Consider the following 26,279-nt stretch of genomic DNA (forward strand, 5'->3'; position numbering starts at 1 on the left):
TCTTTGTCCACAATAACTCCCAAGTCCCTTGCCTCGTCAACTTCTTGCAGTTCAGTTCCTTTAATATAGTAAACAGCATGTGATCTCATCCTCCCCAAGTGCATCACCTTACACTTAGCCACATTAAACTGACAGCCATTTACCTTAATTCACACTGTCAGCCTATTTAAGTCATCCTGCAAGATATCTACATCATCTGAATTGACTATCGCTCTTCATAATTTTGCATAATCAGCAAACAAGTGGATATTTCCTTTCAAAGTATTCCCAATATCATTGATGTGCAAATTAAACAATAGAGGACCAAGCACTGAGCCTTGAGGTACATTCACTCAACATTCACTTGAGGAGATTCACTCAGCTCCTCCACAAACCACTCTTTGGTATCTATCCACCAGCCATTCTCTAATCCAAATCACCAGCTTCAGATCCATACCCATTTGCTCTAATTTATGCAACAGAGTTTCGTGTGGAATCTTGACAAATGCCTTTGCAACGTCCAGCAGTATCGCTGGGTAAGGATTTCCTTTATCCAACTCTTCTGACTGTTACTTTATTATAGAAAGTAAGAAAGTTACTGAGGGAAGGCCCAACTTTCAGAACACCATGTTGCCCCTTATAAAGTATCATATTGCTTTAACCACCCAGTCCTGAATTCTAATTTTTACCCATTTCTTCAAAATCTTAACCACCACTCCAGATATATTGTTTGGTCTATAATTTGCAACTTCAGTCTTGGAGCCCCCCTTGCTCAGTGGGATTATTTTCCCCTCTTTCCACTCTATTGGAACTTTACCAGAACGGAGGCTTAAATTAAACAGCCTGGTTAGAGGAGGTGGTAATTCTCTTGCAAATTCTCGTAACGCATGGGCCAATATGCCATCTAATCCAGTGGCAGTGTTAGAATTAAGGTTCTGTAATATATAAATCACCTCTATTTCGTCTATCTCTAGATTCTCATCAGAGAATCTAGAGATAGACGAAATTGACACATTTGACACTGCACTATCACAACCAAGATGGTACACTTTTGCAAAATGATCACTAAGCAATTCAACTGTTTGATTTGCTTCTGTAATTTCCCTACCATCAACACTTTTTAAAGTAATCTTTCCATGGTTATTCTTCCTTTTACTTGCCACATAGTGAACGAACCCCTTAGGGTTTCTTTTGGACTCATCAGGCTAGCTTCCTCTCATAATCAGCTTTGGCTTTCCTTACCATACAGGTTACTCTCTTTGCCCGTACCTTGTACTGCTCATGGGAACGCACGCTCATCATCTTTTCTTTATACTTCCCCCACAACCTTTTCTTTATCTGCAACTCCTGCTTAATAATTCATCCATCTTACTCCTACTTGATTTCTCCTTCTGACTCTGGGAATACAGTCTGATACAGCTTTTTTTAAATAATCCTTGACAATCTCTCGCGCACCATCAACATCTCTCCCCTTCAAATTCTCATGCCATAGCACTGAAAGCTGACTTTTCAGCTTTTAATAATCACCAGCCTTGTAATTCCACATATACCCCTTCTTAACAGAATATTCAGCACATCTTACAATCTCCCAGGTCAAGACATCGCTTTCACATTTCACATATTAACACAGAGACACAGCAATACTTGAAACACAAGTAAAGACAAATGCATTACACAGTATGATCGCTGAAGTGCTTTATAGTGAGCACGAATTTGCTTCAAGCACAAGCAGAGAAATGCTACCAACAAAATTACCATAGAAATTCTTCAAAGACAATATAAAACTTCAAACAGAAGTAGCGAAATTCTTCAAACATTCATTCCTTACAATTGTGCTTCTGATTTTATATTGGGAATGAAAACATGCTTTCCATTGAATGCTTCAATGATAACAAAGTAAAAAAGTTTGAAACACTCCAAGCATAGATATGCTACAAACACCACAAATACAGAAAATGCTTCTAGCAAAACAAGAAAATACTTGAAACAAACAAGTATACTGAAAATACTTGTAGTAAAACAACCATAGAAAATACTTGAAGCACGAGAATCATAGAATTGATTGAAATATTCTTTCTGTATACTGAAAATGAAACAAATTCTACAAACAAACAAGTCCAGAAATGCTTCAAATATAAAATAAGCACAGAAATGCTACTAACAGAAGAAAATGAGGAATACTTGAAACGCCAGAATCATCAAAAGTCTACAAACACAATTGCTTGAAACCAGAAAGCGCAGAAATGTTTCAAGTCATACCATCACGGAAATGTTCTAATTAGAGAAACACAATTATACTTGAAACAGTCATTCTCTACACCTGTGTTTCTGATTTCACATTGAGAAAGAAACAAATTGAAGAACTCCTCAATGAATTCTTTAAAGACAACAAGTGCAGAAATGATTCAAAGACAAGAAACACAGAAATTATGCAATCAGAACAAGTTCAGAAAATTTTCAACATTTATTATATACACTTGCCTCTGATTTGTCACAGAATGTCATTGGTGCTTCAAATAACTGAATGCTTCAAACAAGCAACTTCAAACACAAGTCTAGAAATACTTCAAACAGAAATACAAAATGATTCAAACAAAAGAAACACAGAATTTGTGATCATTGCTGTTCTGTGCTGTTACATCTTCGATAATGGAAATGATAGAAGACCTGAATGAATTGTTTGAGGTAGCAAAAGAAAAGAGTGAGAGAGTTAGAATGATTAGTCTTTTGCCACGGTATGACAGTGAAATGTTTAAAAGGAGGGCTATAATTGCAAATGACTTTATGCGTGGGTTATGTATGACGAGTGGTGTGGAATTTGTGGATGTGTGGAGTGAGTTTGATGGGCGAAAGGATCTATATAAGATGGATGGCTTGCATTTGAATGGTTACGGTGTAAGAAGACTTGAGAAAGTGTTGCTGAATGTAGTGGATGTGCAAATTCAGGGAAACTAGATTTGTTAGGGGGGGGGAGTAGAGATACAGTCCTTATGGAGGCAGTTGAATGTAAGAATGAATATAATATGCCAGAGCAAATAAGGACAACAAATCTGAGTGGGATAGTTAATATAAGGCATCAAGGTAGGGTTGGGGCTAATGGGGGTCTTAAATTCATGTACACTAATACTAGGAGTATTAGGAACAAGAAGAAAGCGTTTTTGGCCATGGTTGGCACTTCCAGACCACAGGTTATAGGTATTAGTGAAACATGGCTGACTGTAGATGATATAACTAGTGGGATTGAATGTGATGGGTATAGTGTGTTCAGGAATGACAGAGAGAATAAAATGGGGGGAGGAGTATTGTTGATGATAGCTGATGAGCTCCAGCCAAGGAGAATAGAAGTTGAATTGCAGGATAGAGAAAAGAGCACATTTGAGGCCATTTGGTGTGAGATTGTGGCTAGCAGAACTAAATATACAATTGGGTGCTGCTGCTATAGACCAGGTGATGGAAAAGATGGTGGTGACAGTATGCACAAGCAAATAGAAGAAATGGGTGGAAGGAGGGTGATTATTATGGGAGATTTCAACTATGGTCGCATTGATTGGAGTGAGGAGAGGACACACGGGAGGAAGGAACTGGATTTTATGCGGTTATTAAGGGATAACTATCTGCGACAGCATGTAATGGAAAATACTAGGGGTCAGAGAGTGCTTGACCTAGTAATTACATCTGAGGATTTGGCTGTAACAAATATGACCACATTGCCACCAATCGGTGAGAGTGATCATAGGGTCTTAACTTGGGAGGTGGGTAAAGGTGTAGAATTTTCAATTAAGACAGGGTACATGTGGAATTATCGGGCTGGAAAGTATGACAAGCTTAGGAGTTTGATTGGTTCAGTGCCATGGCATGTACAACTGCAAGGACTAGAAGTTGATAGTGCATGGGAGGTAGTTAAGAAGTGCTTGCATGAAGCAATGGCTGACTGTATACCTAGAGTCCGAATAATAAATCAAGTAGGCGTTAAATGGATGAATAACACCATTAAGCTTGAGCTGCAAAAAAAGAAACAACTATGGAGGGAATTTAAGGAGAAAGGTGACCGGCAGGCCCATGAACGGTATAAAGCGCAGGCCAGAAGTGTGACGAGTGTGGTAAGAAAAGCAAAAAAGGATTACGAAAAACATTGGCCATGCAGGCTAAAGAGAATCCTAAGCAGTTTTTTAGATATGTAGCAAGTAAAAGGAAAAATGTACATGGCAGATTGATTTTAAAGAATGCCGATGGTAGGGAGGTAACTGAATCAGTTGAGATAGTTGAGTTACTGAGTGACCACTTTGCAAAAGTATATCATCCAGGTGGTGACATTGCAGAAACGAATAAACCAGTAGATTATACGGGAATTGTGGTTAATGAAGTGGAGGTGAGTAGTCTATTGCATAACCTCAATGTCAATACATCTGTGGGATTGGATGGTATACCAGCTCGTGTTGTACGAGAAGCAGCTAAAGAATTGTCAGTACCCTTGACCATTTTGTTTAATTTGAGTCTCGGGTCTGGGTTAGTCCCGAGCGGGTGGAAAGAGGGGAAAATAGTTCCACTGCATAAAGGTGGTTCTAAGACTGCTGTAGTAAATTACCGACCGATTAGCATATCAGGAATCATTGTCAAGGTCTTAGAGAAAATAGTCAAGAGGAAAATACAAGATTGGATAGAAGAAAATGGGATACTGTATCGGGGACAGCATGGTTTTGTGAAGGGTAGGTCATGCCTCAGTAACTTGCTCACGTATTATAAAACAGTGACGGCTGAACTGGATAAGGGTAATGGGTTTACGGTGATTCTACTGGACCTTGCCAAGGCCTTTGACAGGATTCCACATGGAATTCTAATCAGTAAATTGCAGCATATGGGAATGGACATAGGGTTGGTGAGATGGATAGGAGGGTGGTTGACGGAGAGATATCAGAGAGTGGTTTACCCGGGAGTAGAGTCCACAAGACGGCCTGTGACTAGTAGTGTGCCACAAGGATCTGTTATTGGACCACTGCTGTTTAATTTGTTCATAAATGATATAGGAAATGATCTGAGAGGAACAGTTCATTTGTTTGCGGATGATGCGAACTTGGGTAGGGCAATAGTGAATGCAGATGACGTCAAAATTTTGCAGGATGATTTGGATAGATTGGAGGTCTGGGCTAAGGAGAATGGATGTCAGTTTAATGTGGCAAAATGTAAGGTTATGCATTTTGGGGTGAAAAGATTGGCGGCAGTTTACTGCATTGGTGGAACACTGCTCCAGGAAATTGATGAGGCACGAGATTTAGGAGTGTTGGTAGATAAGGAATTGAAATTTAGGGGACACATTGCAAAAGTGACCAAAACAGCTCATCAAATCACTTGGTTGCTGAAGAATACGATGACAAGCAGAGACAAGCAGGTTATTGTTCCTCTGTATCGAGCCTTGATAAGACCCCATCTAGACTACTGTGCTCAGATTTGGTCACCTAGGTTTCTTCTTGATGGGGAGGAGGTGGAGAGGATCCAGAGGCGAGTGACCAAGATGATAGCAGGTCTGTGGAATGAACCGTATGAGAACAGGTTGAGAATTTGTGAGTTGCAAAAATTGGTTGATAGGCGGAGGAGGGGAGATATGATTGAGACATTCAAATTACTGAAGGGTTTCTACAAAATTAATTCAGAAGATATTTTTGAGAACAGGGCTGGTTGTGGGAGGACTAGGGGACATCCATGGAAACTGGGCAAAAGTGTGGTTAGTAAAGGTGTTAGAGCTGGGTTCTTTACTTTTAGAGTAGTGAATGAGTGGAATGCGCTCCCTGAGTCTGTGGTGGATGCTGTGACAGTGAATGAGTTTAAGGCGAGGTATGATAGATACTGTATGAATGTCAAATAGTTGTGATGAATATGATTTGGGGCCTCCCTCGATGAGTCCAATGACTCCCTGGAGTTGCCCGTAATAATAGTAATAGTAATAATATAGATGTAAACAAATAAACATTAAATAAATATATAAACTCCCATATCGCGTTAACTGATTGAAGCTAGGTTTTGCAGTTTTTAATGTAAATCGTTTAATACAGTATACATGAATTGAATAACATGTTTTGTAGAATAGAAAAAATTCTATTCAACCCCATAATAGGTTGATTAACAGACTTCTTGTGTATGGGCTCAACATAAGAAAATACTGCCATCTTTACATTTGCACTCCCAAAGTGATCCTAATATTAACTGCTCCTATCAAAAATTAAATTAAATTTAATTAAATATTAATTAAATTTTCTTTAATTAAATATTAATTAAAGAAAAGTAAATATGCGTTGATTAAGTTAAGAAATGCTGTTAGGACATGATATGACTAAGGACATGACACATTGCTGCCTTTGTTATGCTGGCTGGGATGAGCGTTTAGACCAATTTCAACATTTCGCTGAAGGAGATGGGCTTTTGTATAACGATTTTATCATTATGGATCAGAAATTTCTTAACTACGGATGAAAATGGGGTTTAGATTGAAAAATGCACTTCATTATAAGACCTTATTTAATTAAGTTTCGTTTTTATTCTTTTCTTCCATACACGTATGCAAGCGAAATAATATAAATTTAAAGTTATCTCTTGTTTATTGCAGCATTATCTAACAATGTTTGGAGGAACAGTCGCATATCCTTATATAATCGCACCTAAGTTGTGTATTCACGAAGGCGACAAAACCCGGGGTTACCTCATTTCAACTACATTCTTTGTTTCTGGAATGGCCACGTTCCTTCAAGCTACTTTTGGTGTGAGGTATGTTCTTGTACTTTTTTATGGTCAAAATCAGTAAGATGTATATTGTTGTGAATTTTTAGAAGCTGTTAACAGCCAGGCAACATCTACAAACCGACAAATTGACAGGTTAATCTTTCAATAATTTCACTCGTGGTTTATACCGACCTTTTTATCATTCTTCATAGATATTGAAATTAAATAAAATTAAAAGAAAACTATCAATAAAAAAAGGAGTAATTTGAATCGAAACATTTAAGATTAAAAGATACATCTATATGATTTCAGTAATTTTCTTTAAAACGTTTGCCTTATATTATTGTCTTACGTTATGCTGTGCCTTATTTTAAAAGCATTTGTAAGAAATTTAATATTATTTCTATTTACGATGATGTTAACATACCAAATCGTAGGTAATTGTATCACAGTAGAGCATCTCTGAAAAAAAGGTGAATTACAAACAATCCATGGCACAGAAATAAGATGATTTGCATAACAAAAGTGAACATTACAGCGGTATTATTTCTCAACATCACTTCAGAGTTCTTGAAAAAGGTAATATAAGAAGTAAACGGTGCAAGGTTTCTAAAATAGGGAATGCTAAAATACCTGAAATCACAACGATTATGAATACAATCTGGGGCATAGTTTCGTCTGGTGTCAGTCACTCTTGTATTTTCGAAATCACTGACATCAGTTTAATTTATTACAAAATAGGAGGGTAGTCTGAAAGGTTCTCGGCCTAACAATGAAAAAACGAATTTATAATTTCAAAATTATTTATATTTTTCAACATAATCTCCCTTAAGACTAATACATTTATTGTAGCGAGTTCCGGCGCCATTATCCCATCCCTGTAGTGATTCTCAGTAAGATCTGCAAAATACCCCTCTACAGCTGCAATCACCTTTAATTCGAAGAAAAACGCTGACCAGCGAGAAAGAGTTTTAGTTTTGGGAAGAGATCGAAGTCAGAGGAAGCAAATATGTGAAATAAGGTGGAGGTTCCAGCAATTCATAGTGCAGATCCCTTAATTTTCCCATTACCAAAACGCCCTTGTCGGCAGGTGCATTGTCCTGATGAAAGATGATTTTTTCTTCTGCAAACCGGGTCTTTTCTCACAAATTTTTATGTCTAGTCTGGTTAAAAGATTGGAATAATATTCCCCGGTTATTGTTTTACCGTTTTCAAGATATTTAATAAACAAAATGCCTTTAGCATCCCAAAACACTTATGCCATGACCTTTCCTGCTGATGGAACCGACTTTGTCTTCTTTGGCGCTGAACAACTGGCTTCTGTCCACTGTTTTGACTGCTATTTGGATTCTGATATGTTATGGTGAATCAAAGTCTCATTCATAGTAATAAATATAACAAATAGTAATAAATCTAAGCACAAAATCAGTTTTATTCTTGTTAAAAGGCTCCAAGCAATGTTCATAGATTTTCATGCGAGTGCGTTTTTGATCTGCTGTGAGCAAGCGCGGTATCCTTCTTGCCCAAAGAGTTTTCATATGCAATTCATGCAAAATATATCTTACAGGTTCATTTGAAATGCCTATAGTCTCAGTAATTTCACGTACTTTGACTCGCCTGTCATCCAATACCATATCGTGCACTTGATTAATGATTTCTGGTGTTGTTTCGTTTTTTGGACGTCCTTCACGTGGATCACTTCTAGGCTGGTACGGACACGTTTAAACTAGGCAGCCCATTTCTTAATTATCTAAAACGAAGAAGAAGAGTTCCCACAAACGTTTTTGAAGTTTGAATGAATTTCGTTTGGTATTAAACCTTCTTTTACAAATAATTTTATAACCGCACGATACACAATTTTATCCATTTCAAGAGATACAGACAACACTTTTGTTTCAGACAACTGTATAAAACAAACTATTTGATAGAATGACTTGCAATTTAACATGGATGCTTATGACAAATATACCACCTTGGAAAAAAAATCTTGCCGATAGTGGTGCCAACTATGGTCGAGACCGTGAAACGTTTCATACCACTCGTATGTCAATATAACTTGAATTGTTTGCCATTATTCCCTGTGATGCCAAGGATTAGCCTTCATGTGCACTAAAAAGTATTCAGCCGTACTTCTTGAGCTCAAAGGGGTTTAATTGTTTTTTTTTTTTTCTCGAGAAAGAAACTGCTTGCATTCCCATTCCAAATCTGATTTTGCTCTGAGGCTTGTGTACATTTCAATAAAGGTTGAAGATACGAAGACTATGGTGCCAATGTATTCTGTCTATTAACTGTGAGGGATAAAAATACCAGTTTCCTGGAGGAAATTCCTTGTTTCCATAGAATGAAATCAGCTAACTCGCATTCGGATGAAAAACTGCATTTAAGCACCTTACGGAGATGGCCAACCTGTTGTCACCGGTACTATGCTTTCTAATGAAGTCGCATATGCATAAACAGTTTTCAACTATACTAGTTTACGAACATTCTAATCTACTCATGTATGCTCTGCTGTAAATGTTCGATGGTCTTGTATTTGTTGCTTCAACTCAGAATAAAATACATCAAAACTCAATGTCACGAATATGCTAACTTATCTTAGTTTATTAATAAGCAGGATGAGGAAAGTAGTGCAATGTTTTTTAAGTGTTTATTTTATATTCTTTCACCATAATCTCCAGTCATTTGGAAGCTTTTCCTCTAATCAGTGGAATCTGGGAATTCCCTATGCAAAAGGAATGTTCCTTCAGATTGTTAATATACACAGTGGTTAAAAACATACTAAGAGCTATAGTGGCTCATATTAAAGAAACGTGAAATGGCACAGAGTAATGATAAGTGTACCCTGTGGAAAATAATGCTGAAGAAGAATATATCTTCATCATATGCAACAGTCACCATGTTTACAATTCTCGGTTATTGTGAAAAATCTTTCGATTGCATTGACGTTTGATTATACGACTCCTTACTTTGTAATTTCATTCTTGTTCGCAGAATAAATATCCTTCCTCTTCTAACGCAACTGTTCGTGCAAGATAGAAGTCAGGGGCTATTTCATACCAGTGAATAATTCACCGTGTTACTAATGCACCTAAAATATGAAAATCTGTCGCTGTGTGTAAAGACAAATGAAAACCATATCAACAGCTGCAATGCGTGTGGTATTTATGCGTTCTCAAATTGTTGGCAATGGTAATTTAAGACAGCGCTGCCACTACTTTTCCTTTGTCCCCAATATTTTCTTTTATTCGTCATTAATAATAACTCTTTGTTTTACCCAAGGTTGCCTATTATTCAGGGAGCCTCCTACGCTTTTCTTACTCCAAGTATAGCCATTCTTCTCTTGCCCGAATGGCAGTGTCCTAAATCTGACATAGCTGGCAATTCTACACTTCCCGAAGATGAATTTTGGACAGAAGTGTGGCAGTCTAGAATGAGAGAGGTAATTTTGTTTTGGTTATATTGTACAATTCACATATTTGCAATATTAAAATAAAGAAATATTAAAAGATAGTTTCACTGTACTATGCACATATTTTAAATTTTCCAAAATATAATAGGAAAACGAATTATCCGAAAAATTCGAATTCTAATCCATGCAGATCTAAACAACATGGCATCATCGGGAACTTTCATTATCATGGTTTTTTTTTTCAATGACAATAATAAAATAACTCTTTTTGCTGTAGATATGGCAAGCTATAACTTGGTACCAAAAGAAGCTTCTTCATAGTTCACGAATAAATTGGACAGCCAACATACTTTCCACTGTTTTCACACGAGTAACCGTAAACAGAATTAGGAGTATTTATTTATTTATTTTCGAAAGCAGATATAAAATACTAAGCATTTAGTTTTACGCGTTGCTTGACGTTATTCAAATCCAGTCTCTTCAGCCAAAGGGATAGAGAGAAAGTACTACTCTTTAAAGAGTTAATTCTGAACACGAATTGATTTGTCAGTCTGATTTAGACAGCACCCCATGAAACATTAGAAAGAAATGGTAATTTGTTTCGTTTTCAAGTAGTCATTGATTTCTCTTGTGACAACACACACACACTCTCTCTCTCTCTCTCTCTCTCTCTCTCTCTCTCTCTCTCTACCAATAAATGTCCGGACATTTAAGCAAATTACAGTTGATACCAGCAGGCAAACGATAATAACGGGTATACCTTTGTCTTTGATCACCTCCTGAAACCTTTGAGAGAGACTTTCCACCAATGTGCGTCAAGCATCAGGTGGAATTTCTCTCCATTCCTCCATCCAAGCAACACTGAATTCAGCGCCTAATCGAGGACATGCTACTAAGAACCTCAATTGCCGCACCAACTAGTCCCAAAGGCGTTCGATGGGGTTTGAAGTCAGGACGCTGCACAGGCAAGGATAGACCTTTACCACCCATCTCCTCATACATTCCAAAACAGCTGCAACTTTGTGGCATGGGGCACTGTCATCTTGACAGAAACACGGATCCGTTCCATAAAGCTCTACAATGTAGTCAGCACCTGATTATCGAGGAACTGAGCTGTCTTCATGGAACCATGGATAATGATCAGTGGTTCCACTCCATTCCAGCTCAATGCACCCCACACCATTACTCCTCCACCACAAAACTTTACTCTGGGTACAACACATCATGGTAACAAGCGTTCACCAGGCTGCTTTGCACCAGGTTTACCTGGTGCAAAGACCGTGTTAACTGGACAATTGACCAGTCGAAAACGGTACTCTGGATGATTAATGATTCAAGGTTCACCTGTTTCCAATCTGATGGCATGGTGTCCATCACATCATCATAGTGTGATGGACACTATGCCATCAGACTGGAAACAGGTGAACCTTGATTCATTAATCATCCAGAGTACCGTTTTCCACTGGTCAATTGTCCAGTTAACACGGTCTTTGCACCAGGTCAGACGAGCCAATTTGTTCGTTGTTGTGATTTCGGCTTGTGTGCTGCTCTTCCGTTCTTCAGTTAAGTGACATCAGTAATCCCTTAATCTCGCTACTGTCCCTATTTAGTTCAAAGAAACTTACAATCTTCTCCTAAATTGCTAAATCATTAATACATAATATTTTTGTCTTATTATCTTTTTTCATTTTTTCATGTGGACTTTCTTTAATTACTCATAAATCTACACACTATTATGGAGGGTAAAAGATCTTCCTTCACGAAAGTTGGCGGTTACTGCCATTGTGTGCAGATGGAGAAATAAATAGGAGCGATGATAGTTTGAGTTGAGTACGAATACCTTCCTGCAAAGAATCATTGGACTTCTCGATGGTGATACGTACTCGTAATAATGGTACCCAGAAAATTCACCGAAAGCAATTCTCCGAAAGAGAATTTATCGAACGATAATTTGAGAAAGGCAATTTATCGAAAAAAAAAACAATTAATCGAATAAATAATTAATCGTAAAACAGTTGATCGTACAGCAGGTCTTCAAAAAAGCAATTAAATAAAAGGCAGTTCCTGAAAAAAGCAATTAATCTAACGGCAATTAATAGAAAACATAATTTATCTAATGGCAATTTGTCGTAAACCAATAATTCATCGAATAATCACAATTCGTCGAAACTAAAATTGATTGAATAAACAGTTCCCCGAAAAATTAATTATAAGGCATGTTAACGTGAAGTGCATTTATCAAAAAGAACTGCAGTTTTTATTGGATTAACTTGTGATTCAGTTGAGGCTTTTGTTGATGCTCAACAATGCCGCTGAACATTGTTCTTTTCTTTTTGCTTGTGCGCCATTCTATTTTACTGACACATTTGCCCCATTATCGTAGGCTTGAGCTCAACAATCAGTGAGAGGAATACCATGTTCTTTCAATATATTATTTATCAACTACAGATTGTTTCTCAAGCAAAATATGTTGTTTCCCAAGATTCAAGCATTCTGCAGTAATTTCATTTTGTGAGTAAGAGGACAGATACTGAACTTGAAGCCACACGCTCATTTTATCTGACTCCTCTGCACTTAACACATGTTAATGAAGGATGAGGTCCCACCTGGAGAGCACTTCAATAGTTCTAAAATTTTCTATTGTTTAAATTACCAATTCTATGGCATGAACTAGTAAATGGTAAACCACGTTCTTCCAAGAAGAGTACAACATCGATGATACCCTTTAAAGTTTGTACCATTTCACACAGTAGTTTGATTGAGGCTTCTAAGATGACATCTCCTGTCTCAAAAGGCAGGCGCCTTCTAGTTCTCGACAAGCTAGGTAGTATTCTTTGTGACTATTGCCTTTTTGATATTTTGGGTTCCTGTAGGAAAGTTTTCATCACTTCCCAATAGAATCCCAGCCTTCAGCAGATACCAGTGCAGACATAGACACAGAAGTGCTAGTTTTGATTGTCTTATGCCAAAATAATCGACATGAAAACTAGTATAAAGCTTGTTTCTGTTGATTCCAGACAAGCCACTCTATTACATGTAGTTCTCCATTAGTGCTTTGAAATTTCAGTATGCTTTCGGATTGCAGTTGTTGTTCAGAAACGTTTTAGGCAGAGGGATGTAACCATTCCTAGCATAATTTTATATTTACTTTTGAGATGTAAATTAGGTTGTGATAAGTGATGATTATTCCTCAACGAGTAATCATCACCACAGGATTATTCGGTTGTGATGATTATTCTTCTCATCTTCCAAATTCACTTCCACATGCGTCTGTATGTCTGTTTTCTTCCTGTTTTCAATTTTCATTTCCTGCATCTGCACCTTTATCGAAATACCCAAATCAAGCTCCTTGTTTTGGGATGAGGTTTCCAACAGTTTCTTCTTGATCAAATTCTATAGGTGAACTCAATACAAAAAGGTTTGAAGCCGCACTTAATCCAAATTGAAAGAGCGTTTGTTGACTCCTGTTTTCGTTTTCTTCTCGTTCTTTCTCGTCTTTTATTTTCTGGGCTCCTGATTTGTAAGAATGCATTTATGAAGAGATTATTTATAATTTATATTTTTATATCAGAAAAAAGGATAAAAGATAATAAGAAAAAAATATTATATGTTAATGATTTAGCAATTTAGATAGCCAATCTGGTCACCAGAGTTTCTTGGCAATGAGTTAGAGGTGGAGAGGATTCATACGCGAGTGACTAAGATGGTAGCAGGTCTATGGAATGAACCTTACAAGAACAGGTTGAAAATTTGTGAGTTACAGAAACTGGTTAGCACTCGGAAAAATGGTCATATGATTGAGGCATATACATTACTGAAGGATTTTTGCAAGATTAATAAGGTGGAAAATTTTATTTACAGTTCTGGTGGTGGAAGAACAGGAACCATCCTTGGAAACTGAGCAAGCATGCAGTTAGCAAGGGTGTTAAACCTGGTATTTTGCTCTGAGAGTGGTGAATGAGTGGCCAGGTTGCCAGAGTCTGTTGTGGGCGCCATGACTGTGAAAGAGTTCAAAGGAAAGTATGAGAGATACTGTGTGAATAATGGATAGTTCCTGACGTGATATTTAGGGCCTCATTGGATAAGTCTGTCTCCTTGTCCGTAATAATACTAATATATACATATATTTTTTTTTTTTCAAATAAATAATATTTTTATTCAGTGCTAGAATATTTATTCATATATGTATAATAGTTATATTGAATACAATTTTACAAAATTTTTCTACATCGGATTTCAGTTAATAATTTTAATAACACTCTTTACCTCTGCATTATGCATTTACAACACATGTTCTAATATTAACAGTGATGATTATTATACAGAATGTTTTTTTTTAGTGAATAACTAATATAATAATAATAATAATTTGTGAAGCATTTCTGATTTCTTCCTCGAAGCTTTGCAGAGCTTTTCTGAGGAAGATAATAGATGGCAGTGGTTGCGTGGTTATGTTTCTATACTGGTCGTAAGCCAGGTGTTCATTTTACTGTTTGTTGGTAATGGCTTGGAAGGCTTCAACTGCTATTACAGTTTAATTTTATTATTTTTTTTTTTTTTGTAAGTAGGGTTGGATTTGGATATGGTGTGTTTGTTTGTGTCATTATAGTGGTGTTTTTTGAGAGCGGTTTGTCATAGGTTTTTTATGTGTGTGTGTGAGAGAGAGAGAGAAAAACAGGAATTTCTCTAATTTTCATTCTCGCTATAATATTTGCATAGCGCCTGTTTCAGCTCTCTGTATGTCAGAAGGTTTCTGTCGTCGAACGGAAGTTTGTTTATCATGTCAAGTATGTAGAAGTTTCGGGTGGCTTTGCCGTATGATTCTTGTACTTATATGTTATGTAGTTTGTTGACTGTGGTCTTGTTATCTGGTATGTTGTTCTGGTTACTCTATAGGTTGGGCCGTAGTAATGTTTTAACATGACTGTGTAGTGGCATAAGTGTTTCACCTTAAATATTTTGTGTTTTGTCCGTGCTTCCTGCATAAGAGTGGGTTGTTCCCAGAATATCAGTTTTATCATTTTATCTTGCAACCATTGTAGCCTTTTAAGTCTGTAGTCTGCACAGAATGCATATGATGTGATTGCGTATCTTAAAATGTTTTCACATAATGTTTTATAGCTTAATATTTTTATATGTGTCAGGGCTATGTCTTTTAATCGGTATAGCTTGCTATTAACCTAAGCTTGGTGTGTAGGTAGTTTGTATGGCTATTCCAACTTTGATCAGCATCGAAGTGAAGTCCGAGATAGCATGCTGTTTTCCTGTGTGATGGTTGTGGTTTTAGGTTCTATGCTTTGTGTATAGGAGGATGAATGTTGGATAGTGAGATATTTAGTTTCTATGGGCAGGGTTTGGGGATTTTTGAATATCATTAGCTTTGTTTTTCCAGGGTTTATATATATGCCGTTTTCGGTTAACCCGTTAGTGATTTGATTGATGTGATGTTGCATATTTGTGTAAGCGATATTTACGTTGTTGTGAATGGATACTATGGCCGTGTTGTCTGCGTACTGGAAGATTTTACTTTTTATGGAAAGAAGGCTTATGTCGTGTGTGTGTATATGTTAAATAGAATGGGAGATAGAACAGCGGTACCTGTGTACGCTGATCCTACACGTGTGATGTGCTTCCTGTTTTTCATGTATGCTTTAAACCACTGTAGTAGACGACCTCTGATTCTGATATGCGTTAGTGTCGTTAACAAGGTTTTATGTGTTAGTGTGTCAAATGCTTTTGTTAGGTTAATGAATACGATTAAGGTTATTCTGTTTTTATCCAATGCCGCATTTATTAGGTCTGTGAAATCTTCCAGGAGGGTTGTTGTTCCTTTATTTTTTGAAATCCATATTGTATTTTGGGTAGGATTTGAAATTTTTCAACGTATGTGGAAAGTTTGCAATGGTTTCGATGATTCGGTTGATTACAGACAACGTGACGATTGGTCTAATGACTTATGTTTCTTTTTCCATGTTTGTGTATGGGTGTGATTAATGCAGTCTTTAGTGTTTCAGGTATGTGTCCCATTTCGAAGATTTTATTTAACAGTTTTTGCAGTTTTTGTATAACTGGAAGTAGGTTGGTTGAGTGCTTCTTGGTGTCTTTTGGTCTGATTCCGTCTATCCCCGGTCCTTTATTAGGGTTAATTTGTTGAATTGCCAGTGATAGTTCTTTTGTTACTGTGGGGAACCACATCGACTGGGTTGATTGTGGACTAGTGGAGAATGTTCATTTGGGTGAGGAAAGCTTGTTTCTTGTAGTTTTTGGACAGAGTTCACGAACTGCTGATTAAAGTTTTTTTTGCCAACTGTTTGAGGGATTTGGGGTCGCAAGCAAAGCTGTGTTTTATTATTTCTGAGGCGGTGGTTCTGTGTATATTGTCCAGCATTTCATTAATCAGGTGCCAGGTTTCCTTTATGTCGTTCTGAGCTGTTCTTAATTTGTTGCTGTAGTAGTTTCTTTTTTTGCCGTTCTAATCTGTGTTGTTAGGAGATTCCGTTTTCGTTTGTATTCATCTTGTAAAGCGATATTGTTTGGCGACTTCTTAAGTTCTTTCCATAGGGCATATTTTCTTTGCATGTCTGTTAGTATGCTGTCTGTTATCCATGGATTCTGTTTTGTTTAGGAGCGTATTTTAATTTTTGTTAATGCTTTGTTATACATTTTATTAAATGAAAGTTTAAGATTATTATATTCAGCTTCAGCAGAGTCTAAAGATGCTACCTGCATCCAGTCTGTTTTTCTGATTTCGTCGTTTACTATTGTTTCGTTTAGAATGCTGTAATGCTGTTTTGTAGTCTCAGTGAGTTTTATGGATTCTAGTTTAGTGTGTTATTGTAATGCTGTGAAATAATGGTTTGCCAGTTTGCATGTTATGACGACTGCTGTGTAACTGTTTGGAGGGGCGCGTATATTTATATGGTCAATACAGGATGAGGTTGTTGTATTTCCGACTATCTCTTTTCGTGTATACGACTGTATGGATGGAGTTATGTTCTGTGCTGATAAGAGGTCTAGGTATTGTTCTGTGTTGTTATTTATATTCCTACATGTCTCCTATTATTATCAAGTATTTTGAGGTGCCTACTTTCGTGGCTGAAAGCCATCTGTTTAGTTCATCTAGAAAATTTGTGGTGCTTAAGTTGGGTGGTCTGTATATTGCATTTAATATCAAAGAGTTTTCTTGTTTGATGTTTTTAATTTCGATGCATATGTTTTCTGCGTATTCTAGTTTATAGTTTATTTCTGTTACTTCTGGTTTATGTTTGGTAAATATTTTTATACCACCTCCTTGTTTAGTTTATATGCAGTGTCTGTGTTGTTGGAAGTGTGGCGTTTTTGTAGATAATTGTTTCTTCGTTTGTCGTAGATACTTCAGTCAGTATTAAAATGTCTATGTTGTCTATATCTTCTTTCAGATAAGCTTGCAGGGTCAGCCAGTATTTTTAAATGCTTCTGAAGTTGACGTGGAGAATAGATAATCATTTTTTTGGGATTGTCATTTGTTTCCATTCTGCTATTGATTTCAGAATGTGGCAGTTATCATGTTCCGGGGTGATTACATCTGCGTGATGGACTTCATTCATGCAGGTTGGTGTGCTGTTACCTTCTTTATGAGTCTTCAAGATTCCTTTTAATGTGGCAGCCTGTTCAGTTCTTCTACGGATTTTATTTGAATTGGTTTTGCGTCTTGTGTCTTTTTAAGGAATATTTTGCTGTCTCTTATCCATATGAACTGGTAATGTTTTCTGTTTCTACTTTCCTTGTTTGGTAGAATAGTTTCTGATAATAAGGCTTTAGGTATTCGGACAAGTATATTGGGGTATTATCGTGGGCTCCTTTCAGATCCTTGACTACTGGTTTTTTAATCCTGCTAGCTTTTATAAGTGTAATTTTTGTTGGGCTGTTTGTGAGTCGCACCACGACGGGATGAGGACAGGAATTATTTTCTCTTAATGAAAATAATTGCCGTAACTGAATGAATAATTTTTTTTTTAAAGAGTTTTTGTTTTTTTATTACATTGCATACATTTGTTACAGTTATTATATACATTACATAAATTTGATTACATATGATACATTACTTACATTTGTTTACATGTGTTACTTACATTACGTACATTGGTTTACATATAATACATACATTACATACATTGGTTTTCATGTGATACGTACATTACATGCATTTGGTTGCATATGATACTTCTTGGATGAGAACTAATTTCTTTGCTTTCATCCTCAAAGCTTATATGTAAGCTTATCTGAGGATGACACCAGTTGGTTATTATGAATTGTTATCTTTTTATCTTTTTTTTTTGCTCTGTTGGAAAGCTGCGAGATCTGTGATTGAGAAATTCGCGAGCGCGCACTCACACATACACACACGCACGCACAATAACTTAGAATGCATTGATGCATCGCTGAACTGGAAGCCTGAACGAATATATTGTGTTTCATTAAATTTGTATGGTATTTTGGGTGCGTATTTCTTGTTCATAGAATGTCCTTAGAGCTCTTTTCAGGCTATTGTAATTTGTAAGGTTTCTGTATTCAAAAGGTAATTTGTTTATCAAGTCTGGGATGTAGAAGTTTCGCGTGGCCTTTCCGTAGTGATTATTGTATTTATATGTGATATAATTAGTAGTCTGAAGTCTTGTTATACGGTATGTATTTCTAACTGTCCTGTAGTTGGCATCGAAATAATGTTTTAGCAAAGCTGCATAATGACATAAATGTTTTGCTGTCAGTGTGTTTTGTTCTGACATTGCAATGTTTATAAGGTCGTGATTTTTTCTTTGTTCCCAAAAGATCAGTTTTGTCATTTTGTATTGTAGCGACATTAATCTATTTAATTTGTAGGGTGCGCAGAAAGCATACGTTGTTATAGCGTATCTTAGTATATTTTGGCATAGTGCTTTGTATATTAGTGTTTTTAGGCGTGTGTGAACAATGTCTTTTAACTTGTAGAGTTTGCCACTTATTGTTCGGAGTTTGTTGTGTAGATGGTTTATGTGGCTATTCCAGTTCATATCTCCATCAAAATAAATTTGAAGGTATCGTATTGTTTCAACCTGAGTGATTGTAGTGGTTTTGCTGTTCTGTGTGTTTTTTATGTTGGAAAGTGGATGTTGGATGGTTATATATTTGTTATCAACTGGACGCGTCATTGGATTTCTGAATATCATTAATTTTGTCTTTTCTGAGGTGTATGGAGGTTTTCGTGAGCCAGTCTATGATCAGATTTATGTCATGTTGCATATTTGTTTGGGCTATGCTTGCGTTATTATGGATGGATATTATTGCTGTATCGTCTGCTTATTGGAATATCTTACCTTTGAGTGGTAACTGATTAATATCGTGCGTGTAAATGTTGAATAGAGTTGGGGAGAGTACAGCTCCCTGTGGTACTCCACAGGTTACAGGTAGCTCTCTGCTTCGGTTTGACCCGATACGTGTGATATGCTTTCTATTTTGAAGGTAGTTTGTAAACCACCTGTGAAGAGGCCCATCTATTCCAACATGCCTCAGCTTTTCTAACAAGGTTTGATGTGTCAGTGTATCGAATGCTTTAGTTAGATCCATAAAGACTACCATGGCAATTTTGTTTTTGTCTAAGGCGGTATTAATTACGTTTGTAAAGTCTTCCAAGAGAGATGTTGTTCCCTTATTTTTCTGAAAACCATATTGTGTTTTGGGGATAATATTAAAGATCTCAGTGTATGCTGTGAGTTTCTTCAGTATGATCAACTCCATAATTTGATTGATAATTGGTAATGTTGCTATCTTTAATTGCTGATTAAATTTCTTTTTCCATGTTTGTATATGGGTGTGATTATGCCTGTCTTTAGCATACTTGGTATCTGTCCTGTTTTAAATATTTTATTTCTTAATTTTAGTAGGATAGGACTTAAACTAGTTGCATGCTGCTTTATATCTTTAGGTCTGATACCATCTATTCCTGGGGCTTTGTTTGGTTTGAATTGATTTATTGCAGACAGAAGTTCTGCTTCTTTTATGGTTGGGAACCATAATGCTTGTTTTGATCGCGGTCCAAGTGGAGGGTCTCGTTTTGTGATTGGGGGAATATTTCTGTGTAGTTCTTGGATGGAGTCTGCAAAGTATTGGTTAAAGTCATTTGCTAGTTGTTGGATAGGTTTTGCGTCTTTCATGAAGCTGTGTTTTATGGTTTCGGAGGCGGCGGTGTTGGGAACAAAATCTAGCATCTCATTGATCAGATGTCAGGTTTGTTTCATGTTAGTTTGTGCAGAGGTTAGTTTATCTCTGTAGTAGCTTCTTTTTGCATTTCTGATTTGTGTTGTAAGGCGATTCCTTATTATCTTATATTCAGTTTTTAAAGCTGTGTTATTTGGATATCGCTTTAATTCTTTCCATAAAGCGTCCTTTCTGTGTATTTCTAGGATTAAGTTTTGTGTTATCCAAGGATTTTGTGTTGCTTTTGAACGAATTCGGATTTTCTTTGTAGCTTTCTTATATATTTCCTCCAGTGTGAGTTTAATGTTGTTGTATAAGATATCTGCTGAATCTGATGCCAGGTGTTCTCAGTCTGTTTTTCTTATTTCGTTGTTGACTATTTTTTCGTCTATTATTGTTTTCTGTCGCTTTTCCTCTGTGGGACATTGCAGGGATATTGTCTTGGTGTGCAGGTTTAGAGTGGTGAAGTAATGGTCTGCGACTTTGCACTTTATGACTGATGTAGTGTAATTATTTGGTGGTGCTCGAACGTTTGTATTATCTAGACAGGAGGCAGTGATAGTATTTCCGAATATTTCTGTCTAGTACATGATGTACAATAATAATAATAATAATAATTTTTAAAAACAAATTAACAGTTTATTATCTTTCAAAGAAATTCCATGAGTGCAGAGAACATTTTCTTACATGTTATTAAAATCATTATGAATCGAACAATGCAATATTATAATTAACGTTAAAATGAATAGTAATCCTAACAAAAACATTTTACAGCCACAGGTTTACATTAAAACTGTTAAACAGCAATTCTTGCATTTGGTCATTTATATTTTCATTTTAAATTTATTTTTATTCACAACTCACATTAACAATTGCTTTTTTGTTAACATGCAATAGATAATGCTAAATGCATTCATTTCACTTTTCACAATAATAATTAAAAAAAATTGACAGCAATAATGAAAAATGAAACTTCACAATTTTACAACCTTACAATTCTGTACTACTAATCATGTGTACATTTCGGTACATCACTTTTCATTACCTCTCAGAGAATGACATATTTTATGTTATCATTATCATATAACTATATACATTTGGACTATTCACATATATTTTTGGTTTAGTACAGAATGTTATATATATTTATTTTATTTTATTTTATTTTTTTTATTTCATGCATTTATTTTTTATAACACAATTTATAATCTTTCAAAGAAATTGCATGTGTGTAGGATACATTTTGTTACATGTTATTAAAATTATTATGAGTAGGACAATGTAATACTGTAATTAATGTTAAAATTAATAGTAACCCTAACGAAAGCAATTTAGAGTTACAATTTTTCATTAAAACAGTAAAACACCAATTTTTGCATTTAGTCATTTACATTTTAATTTTACAATTCATTTTTATTCAGAATTCACATTAACAATTACTTTTGTATTAACATGCAATAGATAATGCTATATGCATTCATTTCACTTTTCACAATAACAATTAAAATAAAAAAATCGGCAGCAACAATGAAGAATGAGACTACAATTTTACACCTTAACAATTCTGCACTAACCAAGTGTACAATTCGGTACAGCACTTTACTTTGGCTTATCATTACCTATCAGAGCCTGACATATATTTTATAATATTTAGGTAACAGTGCTATAATTTCTTATCTTACATTTTTACTCTTAATATCTTTATAATTTGCATAATGTGGAATTCATGTAACAGAATAATAACGATCACACAGTAATCATTTGCAAATATAGTTCACAGTTACACATGGAAGTTTATATGATTACATGCTGCATTTTACATTTCATTATATATATATTTATTTCCCTTTTATATTTGACAAAGGGTTATCATTATCATATGACTATTTACATTTAGACTATTCAAATATTATATTTTCGGTATCCCGAGAGTTCATCGAAAAGGCAATTCATCGAACGACAATTCGTCGCAAATGCAATTGATCGAAAAAACAGTTCACCGAAAATGTTACGAGAAAATGGATCCATTTAGAACAAAATCTGAACTGCGAATAAGGAGATTACAATGCTACTTTAATATGGAAAAATTATAGAACAATATGGTTCTTATAGTCTTTCTTGTCCGATAACTGTTTCATGTCTGTTCATGGGACTGATTTGCCTGTTTCCGGGAGGAAAAGCGCAGCTATCTCCGTATTATGCCTGCTAACTTACCTTTAGCTGAACAGGACTGATAAAAACTACTCAAGTCTTTCTAACTAAACGGCTTCGTTTATACCGACTGAACTACTCAGGCTCCATTATTATTATTATTGTTGCTAGTAGTAAGTAATATGCGCCTTCAATAAAGCAATTATTATGGGATGAATTTTACTCAGGTTCGCTATTTGAAACTTTTACAAGAAAATTTCGAACCGTTCCAGTTTTCAGTTCAGCTATATTCGGGGCAACAAAGAAATAATGTGTCCAAATTATGTACTGTATTACAAAAACTCTCTGACTTAACGGACTTAGTACAAGTTGTTGGTACAAGAACCTGTCTGCGTGGTTCAGTTTTTATTCTAAATGGATTACTTTTACCATAACATTATCGAAAATTTAAAATTTTCGGTGAATTGTTTTTCGATGAATTACATTTTCGACGAATTGTCTTTCGATGAATTGTTCATTCGATGAATTACCTTTTCGATGCATTGTCTTTCGATGAATTGGCTTTTCGATGAATTTTCCTGTAATCATATTTTGGTTTAGTACAGAATATTATATAACAACAACAACAATAATAATATAATAATAATTTTCCATCCTTATTATTATTATTATTATCGTGTATTGTGACTTGAAAGTTAATTGTAGTAATTCACTAATGAGGTTTATTTGATTAAGCCGTGCTAATCCGACCTACTTCAAAGCTATGGTTAGCTTTTATGAATAGAGGGAGATTACCCTTCACTATTTATATTGTTTGGTACTCTTTATGAATGGAATGTAGGCGTTGGATGCTGGTGGTTTTTGAAGTGAAAATAGGTGTGAGGGCTATATTAATAATGTTGGTATTACTGCCACACTTCGTGTTTTAATATTCTGCAATTGTCTGTATTTTAAAGTTTGTGATAGGTTGTGAGTAGCATAGATATGAGATGTGATCTCACTGCAGAACCGTATGAGTTGTAGAAGGATCTAGGTGTAAAAATAGTTGTGGTGGGCCGTGTTTTGTGATACATGTCTGTGTTGTTACGATAGGTGTTGTTGAATTAATTCCTTAGTAGCATTAAGTAGTCTTTCAGATTTTTTATGCTTGGGATTTTGTGCATTCCCAGAAAGTGTTTAGTTATTGGCTCTTGTATATGAGGCCTCCAAATCACTGTTGAAATAATTTTCTGAAATAATGTTTATATTTTCGCTAGATGGCTGTTTGATATGTTTGCATAGACTATTATGCCATACTTGAGTTATGCCATACCTGAGTAGCAATTCGGAATTGCGTGGGTTAGGAATTTCTTTTTACCTTATATGGAAGCGGCCTTTTATATGGAAAGGTTTTGCTGCAATGATGTGGAGTTTAGTATATAGGTATTCTGTACACTTTGCCCATTCGCAGTGCCAATCTACAAGAATGTAATAATTTTACAAATTACTGCAAATAAGGTTCATTTTGCAAACTGGATTTCTGCCAAGAAAAATTGAATTATTTTTATTATTAAACTTATTATTATATATTATGCGTTCACAAAACGTATTGTTCTGTTTGTTAGTTTTTTTAAACAATGAAATTCATTCAAATTTTCCAGTTGAATAAGATTATATATTTACAGTATTTATACAATAGTAATAATTTATGTATATTTACAATATTTGCTTTATTGTATATATGAGCTGTAATTACAGAATTAAATGTAATAAATGGATTTTTTTTCTTTCTTTTGATCTCGGTTGAAATGTAATGTCTCAGCTTGCATCCTCGAAGCTTTTTAATTATTATTATTATTTCTTATAATACTCGCAGCATATTCCGAGAACTTTCATATTATTCCCAAAGAACAATACGGTTTTCAGAAAAATAGCGGAACAACATCTCTCTTGGAAAATTTTACGGACGCAATTGATACCGCCTTACATGAAAACAAAATTGTCATGGTGGTCTTTATCGATTTGACTAAAGCATTTGACACACTCATACATCAAACCTTATTAGAAAATCTAAGACATGTTGGAATAGACAGGCCTCTGCACAGGTGGTTTCGAAACTAACTTCAAAATAGTAAACAGATCACAGGTATCGTGTCAAGCCGCAGTACACACACACACACACACACACACACACACACTGGAAAGTTCAGTGACGCATTATGACACTCCTGAATGCTGTGTTTTATTAAGTTTGTTAGGTGTGTAGGGTGCGTATTGCTTGTTTGCAGTATGTCCTTCAGACTCTTTTCAGGCTATTGTAGTTTGTAAGGTTCCTGTATTCAAAAGGTAGTTTATTTAACATGCCAGGGATGCAGAAGCTTCCAATGGCCTTTCCGTAGTGACTATATTATATTTATATGTGATATGATTAGTTGTCTGAGGTCTTGTTACGCGGTATCTATTTCTGGCTGTACTGTAGTTGGCATCGAAATAAAATTTTAGCATAGCTGCATAGAGACATAAATGTTTTGCTGTTAGTATTTTGTGTTCTGACATTGCTGTGTATATAAAGCGAGTATTGTCTTTTTGTTCCCAAAAGATAACTTTTGTAATTTTGTACTGTAATGATATTAATCCATTTAGATTGTAGTATGCACGGAATAAATACGTTGTTATAGTGTATCTTAGTATATTTCGGCCTAGTGTTTTGTATATTGTGTTTTGACGAGTGCAAGAACTGTCTTTTAACCTGTAGAGTTTGCCAGTTATTGTTTGACGTTTGTTCTGTAGATGGTTTATGTGGCTATTCCTTTTCATATCTGCATCGAAGTAAATTCCAAAATATCGTATTGTTTCAACCTGAGTGAGGGAAGTGGTTTTACGGTTCTATGTGTTTTTTTTTTTATGTTGTATATTATCAACTGGTTGAGTCAGTGGGTTTCTGAATTTCATTAATTTTGCCTTTTCACCTAAACTCTGACAAAAAAAAATTTCATTAATTTTGTCTTGTTCGCGTTTAGGTGAAAGGAGGTTTTGGTGAGCCAGTCAATGAGCAGATTTATGTCATGCTGGGTATTTTTTTGGGCTATGCATGCGTTATTATGGATGGATATTATAGCTGAATCGTCTGCGTATTGGAAGGTCTTGCCTTTGAGAGGTAGCTGGTTAATAACATGCATATGAATGTTGAATGGAGTCTGGGAGAGAACAACTCCCTGTGGCATTCCACAGGGAGTGTTCTCTCGCAGAGTGGCAGCACTGTACTGCGGTTTGACACAATACCTGTGATCTTTTTACTATTTTGAAGGTAGTTTAGAAACCACCTGTGCAGAGGCCTGTCTATTCCAACATGTCTTAGATTTTCTAATAAGGTTTGATGTATGAGTGTGTCAAATGCTTTAGTCAAATCGATGAAGTCTACCATGATAATAAGGCGGTATCAATTGCGTGCGTAAAATCTTCCAAGAGAGATGTTGTTCCGCTATTTTTCTGAAACCGTATTGTGCTTTGAGGATAATATGAAAGTTATCTGTATATGCTGCGAATATTATAAGAAATAATAATAATAATTAATAAATAAATAAAATTGTACCGAAGGTATTGGTGTAGTGATGCTATGATGGAAGTAAATATTCTTTATACTTCTACATTTCCCAACACTACATAATTTCTATGAATTACGATATATAAAACTAAGTAAGCTTACAAAAAATGCGATTTCTATTCTTCACACAATATATGCAAACATTTTCTGAGATCCCAGGAAATTATAGTCTCTCCCTACTTTCACTCCCGGGTCTCCTTTTTGACCTTTGGCCTAGGAAAAATGTTCCATGCA

General features: G+C 35.6%; 1 protein-coding gene across 1 annotated transcript in view; it reads left to right on the forward strand.

The window, feature by feature from the left end:
* Window positions 1-26,279, forward strand: part of LOC150098015 (solute carrier family 23 member 1) — a 133,488-nt gene that overhangs the window by 76,695 nt on the left and 30,514 nt on the right. Inside the window, exons 4-5 of the mRNA XM_090406187.1 lie at window positions 6,578-6,735; window positions 9,970-10,129. Coding sequence (XP_090262313.1) covers window positions 6,578-6,735; window positions 9,970-10,129 — 318 coding nt within the window. The remainder of the gene's footprint in view (window positions 1-6,577; window positions 6,736-9,969; window positions 10,130-26,279) is intronic.

The sequence above is a fragment of the Typopeltis vanoorti genome, chromosome 16 (genome assembly GCF_054136105.1).
Source record: "Typopeltis vanoorti isolate ZY-2024b chromosome 16, IOZ_Tvanoo_1.0, whole genome shotgun sequence".
Classification (NCBI taxonomy): Eukaryota; Metazoa; Arthropoda; class Arachnida; order Uropygi; family Thelyphonidae; genus Typopeltis; species Typopeltis vanoorti.